Source organism: Bos javanicus, chromosome 19, assembly GCF_032452875.1.
Source record: "Bos javanicus breed banteng chromosome 19, ARS-OSU_banteng_1.0, whole genome shotgun sequence".
In the NCBI taxonomy this organism is placed as follows: Eukaryota; Metazoa; Chordata; class Mammalia; order Artiodactyla; family Bovidae; genus Bos; species Bos javanicus.
In genome coordinates, this window is record NC_083886.1 from 25,536,266 (window position 1) to 25,560,790 (window position 24,525).

At 42.5% G+C, this 24,525-nt stretch overlaps 4 protein-coding genes across 4 annotated transcripts; all 4 read right to left on the minus strand.

The window, feature by feature from the left end:
* Nucleotides 1-2,805, minus strand: LOC133231935 (olfactory receptor 1E2-like). Its single transcript, XM_061390702.1, has one exon. The coding sequence runs from the start codon at nucleotides 967-969 to the stop codon at nucleotides 25-27; it is 945 nt and encodes a 314-aa protein (XP_061246686.1). The 5' UTR covers nucleotides 970-2,805; the 3' UTR covers nucleotides 1-24.
* Nucleotides 2,806-9,206: 6,401 nt separating this feature from the next.
* On the minus strand, nucleotides 9,207-10,151 carry LOC133231592 (olfactory receptor 1E5-like). The gene has a single exon (XM_061389955.1). The coding sequence runs from the start codon at nucleotides 10,149-10,151 to the stop codon at nucleotides 9,207-9,209; it is 945 nt and encodes a 314-aa protein (XP_061245939.1).
* A 5,533-nt stretch (nucleotides 10,152-15,684) lies between these two features.
* Nucleotides 15,685-16,665, minus strand: LOC133231593 (olfactory receptor-like protein DTMT). Its single transcript, XM_061389956.1, has one exon. It carries the CDS (start codon nucleotides 16,627-16,629, stop codon nucleotides 15,685-15,687), a length of 945 nt encoding a protein of 314 aa, XP_061245940.1. The 5' UTR covers nucleotides 16,630-16,665.
* Nucleotides 16,666-21,554: 4,889 nt separating this feature from the next.
* Nucleotides 21,555-23,340, minus strand: LOC133231937 (olfactory receptor-like protein DTMT). The gene has a single exon (XM_061390703.1). It carries the CDS (start codon nucleotides 23,219-23,221, stop codon nucleotides 22,277-22,279), a length of 945 nt encoding a protein of 314 aa, XP_061246687.1. The 5' UTR covers nucleotides 23,222-23,340; the 3' UTR covers nucleotides 21,555-22,276.
* Nucleotides 23,341-24,525: the final 1,185 nt, after the last annotated feature.

Consider the following 24,525-nt stretch of genomic DNA (forward strand, 5'->3'; position numbering starts at 1 on the left):
TTTATCATCATCTGAATTTTATAGTCATAGAGAGAAGGCATTTTTCTTTTTGCAAAAGACTCTTCTCAGAGCTCCCTTCATGTCTCTGTTCCTCAGGCTGTAGATGAAGGGGTTCAGCATGGGGGCCACCACAGTGTACATCATAGACATGACAGTCTCCTTAACAGTGGAATTATGAGCTGATGGGCATAAATAGAGACCAATAATTGTCCCATAGAAGAGAGACACCACGGTGAGGTGGGAGCCACAGGTGGAGAAGGCTTTGCAGATGCCCTTGGCAGAAGGGACCTTGAGGATGGAGGACACGATTCGTGCATAAGACATGATGATGAGTAGGAATGGGATGACAATAATGAGCCCTCCAACGAAAAATATCACCAGCTCATTCACTCGAGTGTCAGAGCAGGACAGCTTCAGCAGAGCAGATGAATCACAGAAAAAGTGGGGGATCACATTGTCTTCACAAAAATGCAGCCTGGCCATGAGCAGGGTGTGCAACATGGCATGGAACGTGGTCAGTATCCAGGGCAGCAAAACCAGGAAGAGACAGAGCCTGGGGCTCATGATGGTGGTGTAGTGCAGGGGGAAGCAGATGGCCACGTAGCGGTCATAGGCCATGGCCACAAGGAGGAAGTCCTCCAAGTCTGCAAAGAACAGGAAGAAGTACATTTGTGTCAGGCAGCCAGCATAGGGGATGGACAGGTCTTGGCTCTGCATGTTCTGCAGCAACTTGGGCATTGTGACAGAGGAGAAGCAGAGGTCAGAGAAAGACAGGTTACTGAGAAACAAATACATGGGTGTGTGGAGGTGGGGATCCAGGCAAATGAGGACGAGGATGAGAAGGTTCCCCAGGACGGTGGTAACATACATGGCCAGGAACAGGGTGTAGAACAGGTTCTGATGCTCTGACTTGATGGGCAGTCCCAGCAGAAGGAACTCTGAGATAGTAGTTTGATTCCTTCCTGTCATGTTCTGTCTCCAGTGTCTTTAGGAAGAAGTTAATAGTGTCCTTGAAAACCTGAATTTCAGAGTGCACTTATTTCTATGATAAACTGGCTCTTAGATGCTTTGCAAAATTCTCATCACAATAATTACAATATTTACAGGACCCCAATTCTCTATAATCAGAATCTCTATCATTGGAAATGACTTATTTTCTTCATTTCTCTTTAACACAAAACAATATTCCAACTTTCCTAAAACATTTTTATCCCTCAACTTCTGAGACACATAATACATTGGTTTTTCCCATACTTGCCTGGTCAGACATCCTCAATACTCTACTGGCTTCTGTTTTGTCTCTATGTTCAACTTGATTGATGTTCCAGGGTTTTTTCCTAAAACCTGTTCTCTTATAATTTTATATACCATCAGAAAAGGGCTTCCCAGGTGGTGCTAGTGGTAAGGAACCTGCCTGCCAATGCAGAGACAGTGGAGCCTGGAAGGTTACAGTCCATGGGGTTGCAGATTTGGACAAGATTGAAGCGACTTAGCACACATGCACCAAGAAAAACTCATCTACTTCAATGGCTTGATTACCATTTAAACTTCAGTTGTAGAAGTCTTTCTAACTCATAGAAGAAGATACTCAATTGCTTGAATATTCTCTCTCCTTGGATGTATTACAGGCATCTTCAGTTAAACAGATTCCAAAAGAAACACACGACATCCCTTTGTGCCTCTCCCAATTCCCTCCTCCTCAGGTCTTCCATATCCCAGAAAAAGACTTTCGGGTTATCCAGATTAAAACATGAAAGGCTTCTTTCATTTCCTCCTTTCTGTTATCAATACCCAACATCTGTCAACAAGATCTAGAAATTCTTTCTCCTTCATTCACTCCTTATCCACACTCTCACCACCTTAGATCAGTTTGACATCACATCTTATTTACACTATTGGAACCACCTTAAAAAATGCTATTGGAATATAGTTGATTTACAATGTTGTGCTAGTTTCAGGTGTGCAGCAAAGTGAATCACTTACGTGTGTGTGTGTGTTTCCAACTCTTCGCAACCCCATGGACAGTCTGCAGCCTGGCAGACTCTTTTGACCATGGAAATTTCCAAGCAAGAATACTGGAGTGGGTTGCCATTTCCTACTCCTGGGGATCTTCCCAACTCAGGGATCAAACCCACATATCTTGCATCCCCTGCACTGGCAGGCAGAATCAGTTATATCTATACATACATCCACTCTTTTTTTTATTCTTTTCCCAGATAGGCCATTACAGAGTATTGAGTATAGTTCCCTGGGCTTTACAGTAGGTTCTTATTAGTTACCTATTTTATATATAGTAGGGTATATATGTCAATCTTAATCTTTGGAACAACCTCTTAATTCATCTCCCTGCTTCCATACTTGAAATCCATCAGTATCCTTCATCATAGTAGGCATTTGAAGATGAAGAACAGGTAACCATTCTCCATAAAGTCTTTGTGGATTCTCATTGCTCTTAACATAAAGGCAAATTCCTTAAAGGCAAATTCCCTTCAAAAGGTGACTCATGACCTGACCCTTGCCTAACTCCGAAACTCCATCTGGCCCCACAACTGTGCTCACATTTCACTCTCCAGCAAAGCTGGACTAAACACAACACTCTGCTCCAGCACTTTGCACTCACTGTTCCTCTTCCCTAGAGTTCTCTCCCTTCTGCTCCATCTTTTCCCATGGCTTCCCGTATTTGTCCTTCACATACGTTTCATGTCATTTGCCCTGCAAAGCCTCCCTATCTCCCCCAGCCCAGAGGAGAATGCTCTGTTATGTTTCCAAGCATCCTTCTTGTGCCCACAGCACTCCAGGACAATGGGATCATTACTCTATAGCTGCCTTCTTCACCAGATTATAAACTCCACATAGGAAAGGGTCACGTCTGCCTTCACAGCTGCCACAGAGGCAGCACCCGGCCCAGTGCCTGGATACAGGAGGTGTTTCATAAATATCCACTGGTCGTGCTTCAGGTTGAGATGTGCATTTCTCCAACTTTAAAGCCAGCAAAACTCCTTTTAAGTTAGAATCACTACTCTTACTAACTCCTCCCAAGGACAGAAACTCACTACCCTCAACCATTTAGCGCTAAATTTGACCCTGTATTACAAAATGTATGGAGTAATGTTGTCCCCAAACTATTTGTTCTCATATGTTCTCAAACACAGTGAGCCCTCAGTCCCTCAGTTGTATCCAATTCTTTGTTATCCCATGGACTGTAGCCCACAAGGCTCCTCTGTCCATGGGATTTCCCAGGCAAGAATACTGGAGTGGGTTGCCATTTCCTTCTCCAGGGGAATGTTTCCGACCTGGGGATTGAACCCGTATCTCCTGCATCTCTTGCACTGGCAGGCAGATTCTTTACCACTGAGCTACCTAAGAAGCCCTTTCAAACACACTACTATTACACTAATACAGATGATATAGGTAATAGAGATATATGCACATATATGGAGAGATATAGATAAAATTCTCTATTGGATCTGTTTCTCTGGAGAAGCCTAACACTTCTCAGTGCACCTCAAGGTAGAAAAATGGCACCCATTAGATGTGGGAAGCTCCTTCATTAAAGACATAACTGAATCCAACAGCTGGCTTCACCCCTTGACGCTGGCTGATCCAGCCACGTCAATAGGTTTTATACATGGATATTACATAAAGACATAACACTGGGAAGAAACACTTGGTTTCTCAGAATTTTGTTTCCCTGGCAAATGAGCAGGACCCCATTTGTGTGACTGGGGATTACATTTGTATTAAGAGTGTGACTAGCGATCACAAACCAGAGACAGGACTTGGGGATGTTGTCTCTGATCGTGCCATGAGCCTCTCACCTTCTTCAGTCAGTAGTTCTCAGCCAGAACTGCACTTAAATAAATCTAGGGCAATGCTTCTAAAATTTAATATCCCTGAAGTATCTCCTGGGAGTGCTAGTAAAACACTGATTTTGATATAATAGGCCTGCTTCTGCATTTTAATCAGCTCCCAGGTAGTAGTCCATGGGCTTCACAGTGAGTAGGAAAAATACCTGATGCTTTTAAAAGCAAAGATCACTGGACCCCCTCAGATAAATATAATCACAATCTTTGAGAGGAAGTTCATACAGAGTTTTTTTAAAGCTCCAAGGTGATTCTAAAATAAAACAAGGGTTCAGAAGTGTGGCATGAATGCCTACTTAAAAGTTGTTAGTACACTGAAACTACACAATGCTGTAGGAATAAATGATATGTAAGTAACACATAAGAATGCTATCATTAATTTAAAAAATAGATTAAATGAGTGAACATTAGTGAAAAATTCTCCAATGTAGTGAAATTTGGGGAAGTAGAGAGGTGGAAAAGAAAAGCATCACCATACTTGAAAAACTCTCCTACTGAACACCATTCAACCTGGGAATTCAAGACCCTCAGGTTGGAAGAATCCTAAATGACCAGCTCATTCACCTTCTGCCCAACTTACCCAGTGTGTGAGGGTGACTCCAGGATCCTGACCTGAGATTCTACTCTAGTTTATTCACTAAAGCATGTGAGATATCAGCCTCTGTAGTCATCACCTGTGTCTGAAACCTCCCTTCTCACATCTCCTATTCTGTACATCCTTGGGCCTAAGGGGCCCTGGATCCCAGAGGAGTCTGGATCCTGGAGGAACTCATTAAAGTCAAAGTAATTACCCAAGGCCTCTCTAGGACACCACCTCCCATGGTGGCTCAGATGGTAAAGAATCTGCCTGCAATGCAGGAGATGCAGGTTCAATCCCTGGAGAAGGGAATGGCAACACACTCCAGTATTCTTGCCTGGAAAAATCCCGTGGACAGAGGAACCTGGTGGGCTATCATCCATGGGGTCACAAAGAGTCAGACATGACTTCGCAACTAACACTTTCACTTTCTCTAGGACAAATGCTCTCAGGGTCATGGAGCAGCGACTGATTACAATCACTTATCACACCTGACTACTCTTTGGGGAAAGGTGAAGATGGAGAGAAGCTCATACATGAAAGCTTAATCACTGCCTGTTTAGGGAATGGACATGGGACACTTATGGTTGGAGCCTACACTTTGGGAGGTAAAAGAGAATGGTTCGTGAAGTCATAAAACAAGCAGGAACCCTACTGTGAGTATCCTAAAATATCTGAAGAGATGGTTTTCTGTGGGCAACAAGAAGCCATCGGTGGTTAGGGCAAAGTGTCAAAAAAGATATATTTTGGAAAGATTCTCAAGGTGGCAGAATCTCTCAATATAACACCATTTTCCAAGAATCACCTGCAGCTAACAATAAGTAGATATCTCTGACACATCTATATGCAGATAAATAGAAAGTACTAGAATAAGAAGAAAGATAAACTCTCCCTGGCCATGTTCAATTCTTTCTCAAGCCAAGACATAAAAGAAAATCCAGTTTGAATCCTGTTGAGGTACTTCTGCCTTCTTGCCTCTGTGAGAAAACATGATTGGCACCTGCAACCACCATCATCTCTGCACGTGTGTACATGGTCAGTCGCTCAGTCATGTCTGACACTTTGTGACGCCATGGACCATAGTCTGCCAGCCTGCTCTGTCTAAGGAATCTTCCAGGCAAGAATACTGGAGTGAGTTGCCATTTCCTACTCTAGGGGATCTTTCTGACCCAGGGATTGAACCCACATCTCCTACATTGGCAGGTGTTTTTTTTTATCATTGCACCACCTGTCTAGCCCACCATCATCTCTAATACTCCCCAAATGTGTCAGAATATCTCCTAGTTTCCAGCTTTTCCTTATGCACCAGTTAACTATGGCCACAAAGCCATAACACCTTCTTTCACTACCCATTCCGTGTTCTCCTCGGCTACCATCTCAGCTGTATGGAGTTCTCACATAATGCAAATCTTCATTCCTAGTGAATCAGCATCTTCAATGGTCTTGCCTTATCGACTTGTTATAGTTTTATTGATATTTATTTTTAAATAGAAAATACTAAGAGGCACTCAGAGAATTCCCTAGAATTGCAAACATGGTCCTCTCTGACCCAGTTGTGTGGAGAAACCCAGTTTTCCCTTTCTAATCTATATCACCAACCCAGGCTCATGTAATGTTCATCTTTGCATATGGGTTCACATAAGTGACTTCCCTGGTGGGCAGATGGTAAAGCATCTGCCTACAATGCAGGAGACCAGGTTTGATCCCCGGGTCAGGAAGAGCCCCTGGAAAAGGAAATAGCAACCCACTCCAGTACTCTTGCCTGGAAAATCCCATCGATGGAGGAGCCTGATAGACTGCAGTCCATGGGGTCGCAAAGAGTCGGACACGACTGAGCAACTTCACTTTTTTTCTTTCGCATAAGGACAACAAAATGTTCAGGTGATTTGCTCAACTTCCAATTTAATGAAACCACTGTTACATCCCTTGGTTGAAGCACTCCTCCCCTGAGACCTACATGAGACACTTCTTGTGCATTTTCAATTCTCACAGCTTCATCTCCTGTTCCAGCCATGGCTTAGTAACCAGCTCTGCACTGGCTTCAGCAAGCTTTAGTACTGAAACCTGATGGCACCTCACCTCCATTCTGTTCCACATGGTTCAAGCTTCCTGCTCTGGGATTTCTCTGGCTCCATGAAACATAGTGTCATGGGAAACCATCTCAGTATTCATACTAATATTTAAGCAAATGATCCATCAAGAGTGAATTGTTTTTGTTAACATGAGGTGTGGATTGAAGTTTGTTTTTTTCACATGGAAATCCAAGTTCTCCGGCATCATTGGTCGACAAGACTATTTCCTACTAAATTGTCTTTGCACATTTGTCAGTGATCAATGGATGGTACATGATTGAATCTAGTTTTTGGATTCTATAAGGTATTCTATACTCTCTATATTGATCCATATTTCTCCAATGCCACCATTTTTAATCTTTTAGCTATAGTAAATTTACTTTTTTAGTTTCTTTGCCTTTACATGTGTATTTTGTAATCTTATTGTTCATTTATACTACCAAAAAATCCTCTGGAATTTAACTGAAATGTGTTGAATCTCTAGATCAGTTTCAGAAGAACATCTTAACAATGTCAAGTCTTTCATCCCATGAACATGTTGTATCTATCAATTTCTTTAGTTCTCAATGAGTTCTTAATCAGAGTTTTGTGATTTCAAGATACAGACCTTGTATATATTGTGTATGATTTATATCCAAGCATTTACAGTTCTGGTGCTATTATATTAATAAGATGGTACTTTAAAAATACAATGAGGAAGGACAGTCTCTTCTATAAATGGCACTGGGGAACTGGAAATGCAAAAGAATTTAACTCAAATGTGTTCATGCTTGAACTAAGACCTAAAATGAAAAAAACTCCTAGAAGAAACATAGGCAGTAAAGTTTTGACATAGGTCTTGGTGACTATTCTTTGAATATGACACCAAAGACATAAGCAACAAAAACAGAAATAAATGGGAACTACATCAAACTAAAAAACTTCTGCATAGAAAAAAAAAAATCAACAAAATGCAAAGGCAACACACCTAATGGGAGCAAATATTTTCAAATCATATACCTGATAAAGGGTTAATATCCAAAATATATTTTTATAAAACTCATATAACTCAAAGCAAAAAAAAAAATCTCATTAAAAATGTTCAAAGGATAGGGACAGTTTTGCAAAGAAGACATACAGATGGCCAATAGGCACATGAAAAGATGTTCCACATTGCTAATTATTAGTGATAAGCAAGTCAAACTGCAATGAGATATCACCTCACACCTATCAGATTGGGCTGTCATCAAAAAGAACACAAATTAAAATGTTGGAGAAGATGTGGAGAAAAGGGAACCCTTTTACACTGTTGGTGGAATGTAAATTGGTGCAGCCACTGTGGAAAACAGTATGAAGGTTCATTAAAAAATAAAAATAGAACTTCCATACAATCAAGCAATTCCACTCCTGGATATATATCTGGGAAAAAAAAATACTAATTCAAAAAATACATGCACCCCAGGTTCATAGCAGCACTGTTTACAATAGCCATGATGTGGAAGAAACACAAATGTCCATCAACAGATAAATGGATAAAGAAGCTATGACGTGTATATGCAATGAAACATTATTCAGCATTAAAAAGAACAAAATTCTGCCATTTGCAACAATGTGGATGGACCTAAAGCATATTATGCCTATTGAAATAAGTCAGACAAAGACCAATACTCTATAATGTCACTTACATGTGACATTCAATACATAAACAAAACAGAAACAGACTCACAGATATAGACAAGAAACTAGTGGGATATTGATCTGCACTTTTCATATAATGTTCATCTGGTGTAACTATCAGGGCCACTGTGACAATTCTCCAAAAAAAAAAAAAAAAAAAAAACTAGCACATGATCCAGCAATCCCAATTCTGGGTGTACACCCAAAGGAAATGACATGAGGAATATGAAGAGATACCCACTCTTCATCATTCACGTCAACAATATTCACAATAGCCAAGATATGGAAACAATTCAAATGTCTATTAACCAATAAATGGATACAGAGAATGTGGTATATGCATATAATGGAATATCACTCAGTCTTTAAAACAAGAAATATTCGAATTGGCTGACTGTGTGGATGAACCTACAGGGCATGGCACTAAGTGAAATAACCCATGAACAGAAGGACAAACACTGACTGATTCCATGTTAGATGTGAGTTATCAATGTAGTTATATTCATAGAAGAGAGGACAGAATGGTGGTTGTCAGGAGCTGGAATGAGCAGAAGATGGAAAGCTGATTTTTTATGGGCATGAAATTTCTGTTATATAAAATGAGTAAGCAGTAAAATATAAGATAGTGCCTGCAGTTAACAATATGGTGTTGTACACGCTAAAACACATGCAAAGGAGAGAAGTCATGCTCAAAAAAAGTGGTATTTATTTTATCAGTAAATTAAACATTGGAAGCAGTTTAAAAAAGGCAGGGGGGATGACACAATGATTAACTGGAAGTTTAAAAATAATTCTTCTTAGGGTCACCTGAAGAGAAAAAAAGAGGAAGACTTGTAGGTCACAGACATCCCCTTTCCAAGCCCAACTACAAACCTCCACTTTATCTCTTTTACTTATTGGACAATATCTTATTATGAAATTGTAACAAAAAGATTATTGAAAAAAGTGTCAGGGTTAATATCCCAACATTAATATCAACACATCTACTGGATAAAATTATGTAGAAATTTACCATCATAAATTTTACCAAGTTTACCATCATAGAAAGAAATGAAATTTCTTTTTACGAAAGACTCTTCCCAGAGCTCCCTTCATGTCTCTGTTCCTCAGGCTGTAGATGAAGGGGTTCAGCATGGGGGTCACCACAGTGTACATCATAGCCATCACAGTCTCCTTAACAGTGGAATTATTAGCTGATGGACATAAGTAGAGACCAATAATTGTCCCATAAAACAGGGACACCACAGTGAGGTGGGAGCCACAGGTGGAGAAGGCTTTGCAGATGCCCTTGACAGAAGGGACCTTAAGGATAGAGAAAATAATTCGTGCATAAGACATGATGATGACTAGGAATGGCAGGACAATAATGAGTCCTCCAACAACAAATATCACCAGCTCATTAATTTGAGTGTCAGAGCAGGACAGCTTCAGCAGAGCAGACATATCACAGAAAAAGTGGGCGATCACGTTGTCTTCACAAAAACACAGTCTGGCCATGAGCAAGGTGTATAACATGGCAGGGACCGTGGTCAGCACCCAGGACAGCACCACCAGGAAGGAACACAACCTGGGGCTCATGATGGTGGTGTAGTGCAGGGGGAAGCAGATGGCCACGTAGCGGTCATAGGCCATGGCCACAAGGAGGAAGTCCTCCAGGTCTGCAAAGAACAGGAAGAAGTACATTTGTGTCAGGCAGCTAGCATAAGAGATGGACGGGTCTTGTCTCTGCATGTCCTGTAGCAATTTGGGCATTGTGACAGAGGAGAAGCAGAGGTCAGAGAAAGACAGGTTACTGAGAAACAAATACATGGGTGTGTGGAGGTGGGGGTCCAGGCAAATGAGGACAATGATGAGAAGGTTCCCCAGGATGGTGGTAACGTACATGGCCAGGAACAGGACAAAGAACAGGTTTTGATGTTCTGACTCAATGGGAAGTCCCAGTAGGAGGAACTCTGAGACAACATTTTGATTCCTTCCTGTCATGCTCTGTCTCCAGTACCTTTAGGAAGAAATAACAATGCCCATGAAAATTTGAACTTCAAAATGAACATGTTTCTATGGTATATGGGTCGCTAGATGCTGAAGAATTGATGCTTTTGAACTGTTGTGTTGGAGAAGACTCTTGAGAGTCCCTTGGACTGCAAGGAGATCCAACTAGTCCATTCTAAAGGAGATCAGTCCTGGGTGTTCTTTGGAAGGAATGATGCTAAAGCTGAAACTCCAGTACTATGGCCACCTCATGCAAGGAGTTGACTCATTGGAAAAGACTCTGATGCTGGGAGGGATTGGGGGCAGGAGGAGAAGGGGACGACAGAGGATGAGATGGCTGGATGGCATCACCGACTCGATGGACGTGAGTTTGAGTGAATTCTGGGATATGGTAATGGACAGGGAGGCCTGGCGTGCTGCGATTCATGGGGTCGCAAAGAGTCGGACATGACTGAGCAACTGAACTGAACTGAACTGAGATGCTTTTGCAAAAATACTTTATATCATTCTCATCACAATAATTACAATCTTTACAGGACTCCAAATCTCTATAATCAGAATCTCCATGATTGGGAATGATTTATTGTCTTCACATTGCTTTAAAATATAGCAATATTCCAGATTTTTTAAAGCACACTCTTATTCTCTAGGTCCTGAGACACACGATGTATAGGTTTTTCTTCTTACCCTCCACTAACTGTAATTGGCTTCTGTTTTGTCAATGTCTTCAAGACAATTGATGCTCCAGGGCTTTTCCTTTTTACCTTTTCATTTGGAAAAGATAAACTACCTGTAATTCTATATATACCATGAAGGAAAACTTATCTACTCCAACGGCTTTGATGATTATTTGAGCTTTAATTGCAAATGTCTCTTTGACCTATGAAAGAAGATACTGAGTTGCCTAACTGCTGTCTTCCCTTGGACATTACACCCTAATTTTCAGCATAGAAACTCGTGATGTCTCCTTAAGTCACTCAGTCCAACTCTTTGCAGCCCCATGGACTGCAATCTACGAGGCTCCTTCGTCCATGGGATTTTTCTAGGTAAGAGAACTGGAGTGGGCTGCCATTTCCTTCTCTAGAGGATCTTCCCAACCCAGGGATCGAACCCAGTTCTCCTGCACTGCAGACAGATGCTTTACCATCTGAGCCACCAGGGAAGCCCTTGCCCATCCTCCAATGTCTCCTTGCCACTTCCTCAATTCCCTTCTCCTTTAGCTTCTCATATTTCAGTAAAAGGGAATCCAGGTACTCCACAACCTGAAAGTTTTCTTTCATTCCCTCCTTTGGTCATTATCAGCTTCCTGTGGGTATGTCCTATAGATCCCACCACTTGATTCTCCTACCCTTACAGATACTCCCATTAGCCACTCTCAATACCCTTAATCAGGCTGACATCATGTCCTTTCTCTACCGTTGGAACAGCCTCTTAACAGTCTCCCTGCTTCCAAGATTGAACCCTTCTCCTTTGGTATCCTTTGATTACACTGTTTATAGCTTTCTTCCCTACAGAATGGTAGGCTACCCATAGGAAAGGCCATGTCTGCCGTCACGACTGCAGCAGTGCTTGCAGCTGGCAGAGTGTCTGGACGTGGTTGATGTATCATAACACTCGTTGGTTGTACTTCCAGCTGAAACATGCATTCTTCCAACTTGAAAGACCGCAAACTCTTTCTAAATTAGGAGTTTGCTGTCTGCTCCTACTAAATCCTCCCAGAACCAAAAGTACTAGACTCAACTCCTAGTGCTAGCACTTTGGCACTGAATTTGACACTGTATTACCGAATTTATGGATGTAATTTGTCCTCTTGGAAAATGTCTCCACACCAGATACACTATTTTTTTCCACCATTACAGAGGATATAAACAGATATTTATCTATATAGATAAAATAAATATAGATGTACTCTCCAACTGGTTCATTTTCTTTCAAGAATCCTGATTAATCCATCTCAGCATGCCAAAAGCTGGCAAAAAAAAAAAAAAAGCAAAGGAGAAACATCATTAGATGTGGGAAGCTCCTTCATGAAAGACGTAACCGAATCCAACATCTGGGATTTCACTCCTTGATGCAGGTTGATCCAGCCACGTCAACAGGTTTTACATGTGGATATAGGTACCAGCATCAGAGTGGGATGCTGTCACTGATGATGCCATGAGCCTCTTACTTTCTTCACTCATTAAGTCAGTAGTTCTCAGACTGGACTTCATTTAAGGCAACATAGTTCAGTGATTCTAAAATTTGATAACCCATTAAAATCCCCTGGGAGTTCTGGTAAACCCTGATTTTGATATAGTAACTCTGTGCCTGAATTTTTTTGGTAAGTACTAGTAACTTTACTATGGCCTAATGCTTCTGCAATTTAATCAGCACCCAGCTAATGCCCATGCCCATGCCACAGTCCATGGACTGCACAGTGAGTAGCAAGGATACCTGATACAGTTTAAAATAAAGATTACTGAAGCCCTCAGATAAATTTAACCACAATTTTTTACTGGAATATAATTGCTACAGTCCATGGCATTGTGAGGAGTCAGATACGACTTGGAGACTGAACCACAATATTATTGCTTCACAATATTGTGTCAGTTTCTGCTGTGAAGCATCTATACAAAATTTTCTAAAGCTCCAAAGTGATTCTAATATAAAACAGGGGTTCAGAACTATGATATTAATGCCTAGAATGAGCTGTCAGTATGCTGAAATTAGTCAATATCATGGGAACAAATAATACAGTGAGTAATACACAAGAATGCTGTCATTAATGAAAGCAGATTATAACTGGTGGAATATCAATAAACATTTCTCAAACATAGTGAAATTTTAGGAGGGAGAGAGGTGGGAAAGAGGAGCATTACCATACCTGAAAAGCTCTCCTGCAGAAGATCACACAACCTGGGAATCCAAGACCTCAGGTGGGAGAGTTTCTAAGGGACCAGCTCACTCACCCTCTGCCTAACTTGCCCAGTGTGTGAGGCTGACTCAGGACCCTGACCTGTGATCCTGCTCCCCTTTATTCACTAACGCGTGTAAAGTATCACCCTCTGTAGTCATCACCTGTGTCTGAAAACTCCCTTCTCCATCTCCCATTCTGCACATCCTCAGGCCTCAGGGGCCCTGGATCCCAGAGGAGTCTGAATCCTGGAGGGATTTATTAAAGACAAAACAATTACACAAGACCTCTTTAGGACCAAAGCTCTCAGGGTCCAGGAGCAGTGACTGATTACAATCACTGATCACACCTGACTATACTTGGAGGAAAATGGAGGATGCAGAACTCATGCAGGAAAGCCTAACCACTGCCTGTTTAGGGAATGGACAGCAGACCTTTGTGGTTGGAGCCACAGGTGGAAAGTAAAAGAGGATGGTTGGTGAAGCCATACTAGGAATATCCTAAAAATCCGCGGAGTGTAACAGGATGTTTTCTGTGGGCAACAAGAAGCCTTCAGTGGTTTGAGTAAAGTGTCAAGAAAGATACACATTTTGTTTTGGTTTTGGGGCCATGTTGGGCAGCATGTGGGATCTTAGTCCCTTGACTAGTGATCAAACCCATGCCCTGTGATGTGGAAGCAGAGAGTCTTAACCACATGAACACCCGGGAAGTCCCCAAGACACATATTTTGGAAAGATTCTCAGGGTGGCAAAATCTCTCAGTAAAACACCATTTCCCATAAACCACCTGACGCTAACAAGGGGTAGATCTCTATGACACAACTATATGCAGATATATAGAAAGTACTAGAATAAGAGACAAGAGAAACTCTCCTTGATCATATTCCATTCTTCCTCAAACCAAGATGAAAAAGAAAACCCAGTTTGAATCGCACTGAAGTACTTCAGCCTTCTTACCTCTGTGGGAAAACATTACTGACACCTGCCACTTCCATTGTCTCTAATACTCCCCAAATGTGTAGAATACCTCCTAGTCTCCAGCTCTTCCTGCTGCTGCAGTTATCTATGGCCACAAAGCCATAATTAGCTATTTTTTGGCTGTGCTCTGTCTTCGTTGCTCTGTGTCGCCTTTTCTATAGTTGCGGTGAACGGGGGCTACTCTGTAGTGGTGGTGCGGTCTCTTCTCGTTGCGGTGGTCTCTCTTGTTGCAGAGCACAGGCCCTTGGCACACAAGCTTAAGTAACCGTGGCACATGGTCATGACAGAGATGCATGGAGAGCTAAAGTCCATGGGGTCCCAGAAGAGTCAGACATAACTTAGCAACTAAACAACAACAGAGACGAACTAAACTATTGCAGCAAAGGAGATAGAAAGCACTTGAGGTTCAGGGCAGGTCAAGAAGGCATTGGAGACATGAAAATAAATCAGAGGAGACAAGGTTAATGACAGAATAATGGAACCCTTTCCTCATGAAGAGATAAGTAAATATCTATATTCAGCAATGAAAAGTCTAGTTTAGCAGAGGTAAGCAGGGGAGTGAGAATTTTGAATTTTAAAGTATTGACCTCAAGGACAGGGTATTAGTTAAAGCATGGTTTTGGTTATTTTTTACAAAAAAAAAAAAAAGATAAATTGTTTAAAAAGGGGACACAGGAAGAAATGGCTCTCCTCTCCACCTCTTTATGTGGCAGACCTGGGTTCTAAGTGGCCTTTCTAGGAGTACGGCATGGCCTGGATGGTGGCCTCACAAATCTGGAACGCCAGCTTTAGGAAGGGACCACTGGCCCAAGAATTTGCTGCCATAGTGGCACACAGTCAGCCAAGGAGGCAGTGCATCCCAAATTAATGTGATTTTACAAGCTATCACACCTGTGCTGTTTCTTTTAGTCTCCTCCATATTTTCAGGGCTTCCCTGGTGGCTCCGATGGTAAAGAATCCCCCTGCAATGCAGGAGACACAAGAGATCCAGGTTCAATCCCTGGGTCGAAAAGACCTCCTAGAGGAAGAAATGGCAACCCAGTCCAGTATTCTTGCTGGAGAATTCCACGGGCAGAGGAGCCTGGTGGCTACAGTCCATGGGGTCGCAAAGAGTTGGACACGACTGAGCAACTAGCACTTTCTTCACTTCCATATTTCCAAATGGGACCTCAGGGGTTGTCTGGCTCAGTAAATATTAGCAGGCTGCTGTGGGCCCATGTTCTGTGGTTTCAGTCTCTTCATTCATGGAATGTCTGTCCAAGGTGGTGGGGACAAGGGCAGAAGGAGAGGGTGTCTCCACAGTAAATGAGTAAACGCTCAGTAAACAGTAGAGTTTATTTTATCAGTAAATAAAACATTGTAAACAGTAAAGTAAAAAATGGGGGGAGATAGAAAAATTCATTGGAAGTTTAAAAATAATGCTTCTTAGAGTAACCTGGAGAGAAAATTGAGCAAGATTCTGCTAGTAGGTCACTGACATCCCCTTTCCAACTCCTACTACATACCTCTGCCATATCTCTGTTACTTATTGGATAATATGTTATTATGGAATTTTAACAAAAACATCATTGAAAAAAGAAGTCTGGGTTAATATCCCCATATTAATACGAATATACCAACCACATAAAATTATGCAAAAATCCAAACTTGACCATCACAGAGAAAAGGGAGCTTTTTTTCTCCAAAAGACTCTTCCCAGAGCTCCCTTCATGTCTCTGTTCCTCAGGCTGTAGATGAAGGGGTTCAGCATGGGGGTCACCACAGTGTACATCGTAGCCATCACAGTCTCCTTAACAGTAGAATTATTAGCTGACGGGCATAAGTAGAGACCAATAACTGTCCCATAAAACAGGGACACCACAGTGAGGTGGGAGCCACAGGTGGAGAAGGCCTTGCGGATACCCCTCGCAGAAGGGACCTTGAGGGTGGAGGACACGATTCGAGCATAGGATGTGATGATGAGTAGAAAGGGGATCACAAGAATGAGCCCTCCCATGATAAATATCACCAGCTCATTCACTCGAGTGTCAGAACAGGACAGCTTCAGCAGAGCAGACATGTCACAAAAAAAGTGGGCAATAAGATTATCATCACAAAAGTGCAGCCTGGCCATGAGCAGGGTGTGCAACATGGCATGGAACGTGGTCAGCACCCAGGGCAGCACCACCAGGAAGAGACAGAGCCTGGGGCTCATGATGGTGGTGTAGCGCAGGGGGAAGCAGATGGCCACGTAGCGGTCATAGGCCATGGCCACAAGGAGGAAGCTCTCCAAGTCTCCAAAGAACAAAAGGAAGTACATTTGTGTCAGGCAGCCAGCATAAGAGATGGACGGGTCTTGGCTATGCATATTCTGCAGCAATTTGGGCATTGTGACAGAGGAGAAGCAGAGGTCAGAGAAAGACAGGTTACTAAGAAACAAATACATGGGTGTGTGGAGGTGGGGGTCCAGGCAAATGAGGACGATGATGAGAAGGTTCCCCAGGACGGTGGTAACATACATGGCCAGGAACAGGACATAGAACAGGTTTTGATGCTCTGACTCGATGGGCAGTCCCAGCAGGAGGAACTCTGAGACAATAGTTTGATTCCTTCCTGTCATGCTCTGTCTCCAGTATCTTTAGGAAGAAATTACAATGTCCATTAAAATTTAATTTTCAAAATGAACATATTTCTATGATATATGGGCCACTATATGCTTTGCAAAAATACTTTGTATCATTCTCATCACAATAATTACAATCTTTACAGGACTCAAATTCTCTATAATCGGAGTCTCTATGATTGGAAATCATTTATTTTCTTCACTTTGCTTAAAATATAGCAATATTCCAGATTTTTTAAAACACACTCTTATCCTCTAGGTCCTGAGACACAAGATGTATGGGTTTTTCTTCTTACCCTCCACTAACTGTAATTGGCTTCTGTTTTGTCAATATCTTCAAGTTGATTGGTGCTCCTGGGCTTTTCCCTAAACATGGTTCCCTTGTAATTCTATATATACCAAGAAGAAAGACATCTACTCCAATGGCTTTGATGATTATTTAAGCTTTAGTTGTAAATGTCTCTTTAACCTATCAAACAGTATACTCAGTTGCCTGATTGTTATCTTCCCTTGGACATTACACCCTCGTTTGCAGCAAAGAAACTCATGATGTCTCTTTGCTGCCCTTCCGCCAATTCCCTCCTCCTCTAATTTATCATATTTCTCAGCAAAAAGGAATCCAGGTGCTCCACAACCTGAAAGTATTCTTTCATTCCCTCCTTTGGTCATTATCAGCTTCCTATCTGTGGGCAAGTCCTACAGATTCTCCTACCCTTTCAGACACTGCCATAGCCACTCTCAGTACCCTTGATCTGGCTGACATCATGTCGTTTCTCTACCACTGGGATGGCCTCTTAACTCGTCTCCCTGATTCCATGACTGAACCCTTCTCCTTCGGTATCCTTTGATCACACTGTTCATAGCTTTCTTCCCTACAGAATGGTAGGCTACCTGTAGGAAAGGCCATGTCTGCCGTCACGACTGCGGCAGTGCTTGCAGCTGGCAGAGTGTCTGGACATATTTGACATATCACAACACTAATTGGCTGTGCTTCCAGCTGAGACTTGCATTCTTCCAACTTGAAAGACCGCAAACTCCTTCTAAATTAGGAGTTTGCTGTCTGCGCCTACTAAATCCTCCCAGAAGAAGTACTAGACTCAACTCCTAGTGCTAGCACTTTGGCACTGAATTTGACACTGTATTACCGAATTTATGGATGTAATTTGTCCCCATGGAAAATGTCCCCACACCAGATACACTATTCTATTCACCATCACAGAGGATAAAATTGAGATATTTATCTATATAGATAAAATAAATATAGGTATAGATGTACTCTCCAACTGGTTCATATTCTTTCAAGAATCCTGATTTATCCACCTCAGCGTGCCTCAAAGCTGGCCAAAAAAAGCAAAGGAGAAGCATCATTAGATGTAGGACGCTCCTTCATGAAAGACAGAATGGAATCCAACATCTGGGATTTCACTCCTTGATGTGGGTTGATCCAGCCACGTGAACAGGTTTTACACATGGACAAAGGTACTGATATCACAGTGAGAAGAATCATTGAAGAAAATCATGATTTTCTCAGAAATTTTTTCCCTGGCAAGTGAGCAGGTCCCAACTCTTGTGCCAAGAGTGTGACTGTGGATCACAAACCAGAGACAGGACTTGGGGATGTTATCACTGATGATGCCATGAGCCTCTCACATTCTACGCCCATTAAGTCAGTAGTTCTCAGCCTGGACTTCACATAAGGCAACATAATGCAGTGGTTCTAAAATTTCCATGAATATAATAATAATAATCCATGAAAATTCTCTGGGAGTTCAGGAAAACCGTGAAAATTCCCTGGGAGTTCTGGAAAACCCTGATTTTGACACAGTAGGTCTGCTCCTGCATTTTTTGCTAAGTACTAGTAACTTTATTATGGCATAATGCCTCTGCACTTCAATTAGCACCCAGTTAATGCCCATGCCGCAGTCCATGGACTACACAGTGAGTAGCAAGGATATTTCATACATTTTAAAAATAAAAATTACTGAAGCCCTCAGATATATTTAACCACAGTTTTTTATTGGAATATCATTGCTTCAGTCCATGGCATCGCGAGGAGTCGGACACGACTTGGCGGCTGAACAACAAAATAAGTGCTTCCCAATATTGTGTCAGTTTCTGCTGTGCAACATCCATTCAAAATTTTCTAAAGCTCCAAAGTGATTCTAACGTAACATTAGAGTTCAGAACTATGACACTAATGCTTACATTGAGTTGTCAGTATGCTGAAATGATTCAATATCATTGGAATAAATAATATGATGAGTAATACACAAAAATGCAGGCACTGACAAAAATAGATTATAACTGGTGTAATATTAACAAGCATTTCTCAAACACAGTGAAATTTTAGGAGGGAGAGAGGTGGAAAAGAGGAGCATTCAGTTCAGTTCAGTTCAGTTGCTCAGTTGTGTCCGACTCTTTGCGACCCCCTGAATCGCAGCACGCCAGGCCTCCCTGTCCATCACCAACTCCCGGAGTTCACTCTAACTCACATCTATCGAGTCGGTGATGCCATCCAGTCATCTCATCCTCTGTTGTCCCCTTCTCCTCCTGCCCCCAATCCCTCCCAGCATCAGAGTCTTTTCCAGTGAGTCAACTCTTTGCATGAGGTGGCCAAAGTATTGGAGTTTCAGCTTCAACATCAATCCTTCCAAAGAACACCCAGGACTGATCTCCTTTAGAATGGACTGGTTGGATCTCCTTGTAGTCCAATGGACTCTCAAGAGTCTTCTCCAACACCACAGTTCAAAGGCATCAATTCTTCATTACCATATCTGAAAAACTCTCCTGCAGAACATCATACAACCTGGGAAATCAAGACCCTTAGGTTGGAAGGACCATAAGTGACCAGCTCATTCACCCTCTGCCCAACTTACCTAGTGTTTGAGGGTGACTCCAGGACCGTGACCTGAGATCCTGCTCCCCTTTATTCACTAACGCATGTAAAATATTACCCTCTGTAGTCATCACCTGTGTCTGAAAACTCCCTTCTCCATCTCCCATTCTGCACATCCTCGGGCCTAAGGGGCCCTGGATCCCAGAGGAGTCTGGATCCTGGAGGGATTTATTAAAGACAAAGCAATTACCCAGGACCTCTCTAGGACCAATGCTCTCAGGGTCCAGGAGCAGTGACTGATTATAATCACTGATCACACCTGACTATACCTTGAGGGAAATTGAGGATGCAGAGCTCATGCAGGAAAGCCTAACCACTGCCTGTTTAGGGAATGGACAGCAGACCTTTGTGGTTGGAGCCACAGGTGGAAAGTAAAAGAGGATGGTTGGTGAGGCCATACTGTAAATATCCTAAAATATCTGAGTGTAGCAGGCTGCTTTCTGTGGCAACAAGAAGCCTTCAGTGAGTTTAGTAAAGTGCCAAGAAAGACATTTTGGTTTTTGGCCATGCTGGGCAGCATGTGGGATCTTAGTTCCTGGACAAGGGGGTCTAACCTGCACCCCTTTAAGTGGAAACTCAGAATCTTAACCACTGAACTGCCAGGGAAGTTCCAAGACACATATTTTGGGAAGATTCTCAAGATTGCAGAATCTCTCAGTAAAACACCATTTCCCATAAATGACCTGTAGCTAACTAGGAGTCGTTACCTATGTGACAAAACCATATGCACATATATAGAAAGTACTAGAGTAAGAGACAAAAGAAACACTCCCTGATTATATTCAATTCTTCCTCAAGCCAAGATAGAAAAGAAAACCCAGTTTGAATTCCACTGAAGTACTTCTACCTTCTTACCTCTGTGGGAAAACGATACCGGCACCTGACCTGCATTGTCTCTAATACTCCCCAGATGTGTCAGAATACCTCCTAGTTTCCAGCTCTTCCTGCTGCTGCAGTTATCTATGGCCACAAAGCCATAATTAACATTTTTGTGGCTGTGCTGGGTCTTCGTCGCTGTGTGTGGGCTTTTCTGTAGTTGCCGCGAACAGGAGCTACTCTGTAGTCGTGGGGTGTGGGCTTCTCGTTGCGGTGGCCTCTCTTGTTGCAGAGCACAGGCTCTTGGTGGCACACGGGCTTAGTTGCCCTACGGCATGACAGAGGAGCCTGGTGAACTAAAGTCCACGGGGTAGCAAAAGAGTTGGATATGATTTAACAACTAAACAAGAACAACAAAGACAAACTAAACTATTGTAGCAAAGGAGATAGAAAGCGCACTTGAGTTCAGGGCAGGTCAAGAAGACACTGGAGACATGAAAATATATCAGAGGAGAGACGGTTAAGAGACAGGATAATGCAAACCCTTGCTCAAGAAGAGATAAGTAAATATCTATATTCAACAATTAAAAGTCCAGTTTAGCAGAGGTAACCAGAGGAGTGAGAATTTTGAATTTTAAGTAGTATTGAGCTCGAGTATAGTATTAGTATTAATCACTCACTCGTGTCTGACTTTTTGCGACCCCGTGGACTGTAGCCAGCCAGGCTCTTCTCTCCATGGGATTCTCTAGGCAAAAATACTGGAGTGGGTTGCCATTTCCTCCTCAATAAAGAAACCTGTAACTGGCTGTGATCAGTTAATTGTGAGCACCACTGTACTTGGACCAGCCTGACCTCAAGAACAGAGTATTATTTAAAGCATGGTTTTGGTTATGTTTTTTAAAAAAACATGATAAATTAACTGTTACAGAAAGGGACACAGGTACTGAAGAAAGGGCTCTCCTCTCCACCTCTTTATGTGGCAGACCTGGGTTCTAAGTGGCCTTTCTGGGAGCACAGCATGGTCAGGATGGCAGCCTCACACAGCCAGAAGGGCCAGCTTTAGGAAGGGACCACTGGCCCAAGAATTTGCTGCCATAGTGGCACACAGTCGGCCAAGGAGGCAGCGCATCCCAAATGAATGTGACTGTACAAGCTATCACACCTGTGCTGTTTCTTTTAGTCTCCTCCATATTTTCAGGGCTTCCCTGGTGGCTCCAATGGTAAAGAATCCCCCTGCAATGCAGGAGACACAAGAGATCCAGGTTCGATCCCTGGGTCAAAAAGATCCCCTGGAGGAAGAAATGGCAGCAGCCCACTCCAGTATTCTTGCTGGAGAATTCCACGGACAGAGAAACCTGGTGGCTATAGTCCATGGAGTCGCAAAGAGCTGGACACAACTGAGCAACTAGCACTTTCTTCACTTCCATATTTTCAAATGGGACCTTGGGGGTTGTCTGGTTCAGTAAATATTAGTAGGCTGCTGTGGGCCCGGGTTCTGTAGTTTCAGTCTCTTCATTCAAGGAATGTCTGTCCAAGGTGGTGGGGTCAAGGGCAGAAGGGACAGGGTGTCCCCACAGTAAATGAGTAAATGCTCAGTAAGCAGTAGAGTTTATTTCATCAGTAAATAAAACACTGGAAACAGTAAAGAAAAAAGGTGGGGTGGGGATACAAAGATTAGTTGGAAGTTTAAAAATAATGCTTCTTAGAGTAACCTGGAGAGAAAAAACAAGCAAGATTCTGCTAGTAGGTCACTGACATCCCCTTTCCAAGTCCTACTACATACCTCCACCATATCTCTGTTACTTATTGGACAATATCTTACTACGGAATTTTAACAAAAAGATCATTGAAAAAAGAAGTCTGGGTTAATATCCCAATATTAATACCAATATACTTGCTGCATAAAATTGTGTAGAAATCCCACCTTTAGCATCACAGAGAGAAGGGAGTTTTCTTTCTCCAAAAGACTCTTCCCAGAGCTCCCTTCATGTCTCTGTTCCTCAGGCTGTAGATGAAGGGGTTCAGCATGGGGGCCACCACAGTGTACATCATAGACATGACAGTCTCCTTAACAGTGGAATTATGAGCCGATGGGCATAAGTAGAGACCAATAATTGTCCCATAGAAGAGAGACACCACAGTGAGGTGGGAGCCACAGGTGGAGAAGGCTTTGTGGATACCCCTCGCAGAAGGGACCTTGAGGATGGAGGACACGATTCGAGCATAGGACGTGATGATGAGTAGAAAGGGGATCACAAGAATGAGCCCTCCAGTGAAAAATATCACCAGCTCATTCACTCGAGTGTCAGAGCAGGACAGCTTCAGCAGAGCAGACATGTCACAGAAAAAGTGGGGGATCACATTGTCTTCACAAAAATGCAGCCTGGCCATGAGCAGGGTGTGCAACATGGCATGGAACGTGGTCAGGACCCAGGACAGCACCACCAGGAAGAGACAGAGCCTGGGGCTCATGATGGTGGTGTAGTGCAGGGGGAAGCAGATGGCCACGTAGCGGTCATAGGCCATGGCCACAAGGAGGAAGCTCTCCAGGTCTCCATAAAACAGGAAGAAGTACATTTGTATCAAGCAGCCAGCATAGGGGATGGACAGGTCTTGACTCTGCATATTCTGCAGCAATTTGGGCATTGTGACAGAGGAGAAGCAGAGGTCAGAGAAAGACAGGTTACTGAGAAACAAATACATGGGTGTGTGGAGGTGGGGGTCCAGGCAAATGAGGACGAGGATGAGAAGGTTCCCCAGGACAGTTGTAACGTACATGGCCAGGAACAGGGCGTAGAACAGGTTTTGGTGCTCTGACTCGATGGGCAGTCCCAGCAGGAGGAACTCTGAGACAATAGTTTGATTTCTTCGTGTCATGATCCGTCTCTAGTATATTTAGGAAGGAATAACCGAGTTCACAAAAACCTGAATTTCAAAATAAACACATTTCTGTGACAGAAATATGTGTTAGGTGTTCTGCAAAAAAATATTTTATATCATTCTCATCGTAGTCATAATAATCTCAACAGTACTGCAAATCTCTATAATCAGAATATATGATCAGAAATTACTTTCTTCACTTATTTTTAATGCGCAACAATATTTCAAATTTTCTAATATACTTTTGTCCATTAATTTCTGAGACAGAAAATGTGGTGGTTTTCATCATACCTGCCTAGCTGGACATCCTCACAAACTGCAATTGGCTCTTGCTTTGTCAGTATCTTACATGTCGATGTTCTGGGACTTTTTCGTGAATGCTGTTCTCTTATAACAGTGGTACATATACCACCAAGAAAAATTCTTCTACTGAATGGCTTTGCTTACCATTTAAGACTCGTGTGTAGATTTCTCAGGGCTTCCCAGGTGGCTCAGTGGTAAAGAATCTGCCTGCCAATACAGGAAACGCAAGAGACACAGGTTCAATCCCTGGATCAGGAAGATCCCCTGGAGGAGGACATGGCAATCCACTACAGCATTCTTGCCTGGTAAATCCCATGGACAGTAAAGCCTGGCAGTCTACAGTCCATGGAGTCACAAAAGAGTCAGACACAACTTAGCAGCTAAACAACAGCAACAACAAATATATACATTTGCAGATCAACATTTCATTGAAGAAATTCATGACCAGACCCCTGCCGCACTCCAAATTCCCTCCACCTCTAGTCTCCCATATCCCCAGAAAAGAGTTTCAGGAGCTCCAGATGAAAACATGAGAGTTGTCTCTTATTCCCTCCTTTCTTTTATCCTCAACATCCAATCTGTCAACACATCCTATATATTAATTTCCTTTCTCACTCATCCATTCTTTATCCCCTTGGGGCTGGTTGATCTAGCTGTGTCAACAGGTTTTACACCAGGACATTGGTACTGGCAGACTTTCCTGGTGGCTCAGTGGTAAAGAGATCTCTAGTCTTTCCCAAGCTATTGTTTTCCTCTATTTCTTTGCATTGATCATTGAAGAAGGCTTTCTTATCTCTCCTTGCTATCCTTTGGAACTCTGCATTCAAATGGGTATATCTTTCCTTTTCTCCTTTGTCTTTCGCTTCTCTTCTTTTCACAGCTATTTGTAAGGCCTCCTCGGACAACCATTTTGCCTTTTTCCATTTCTTTTTCTTTTTGCATTTTTTTCTTAGTCCATCTTAAAGGAGATCAATCCTGAGTATTCATTGGAAGGACTG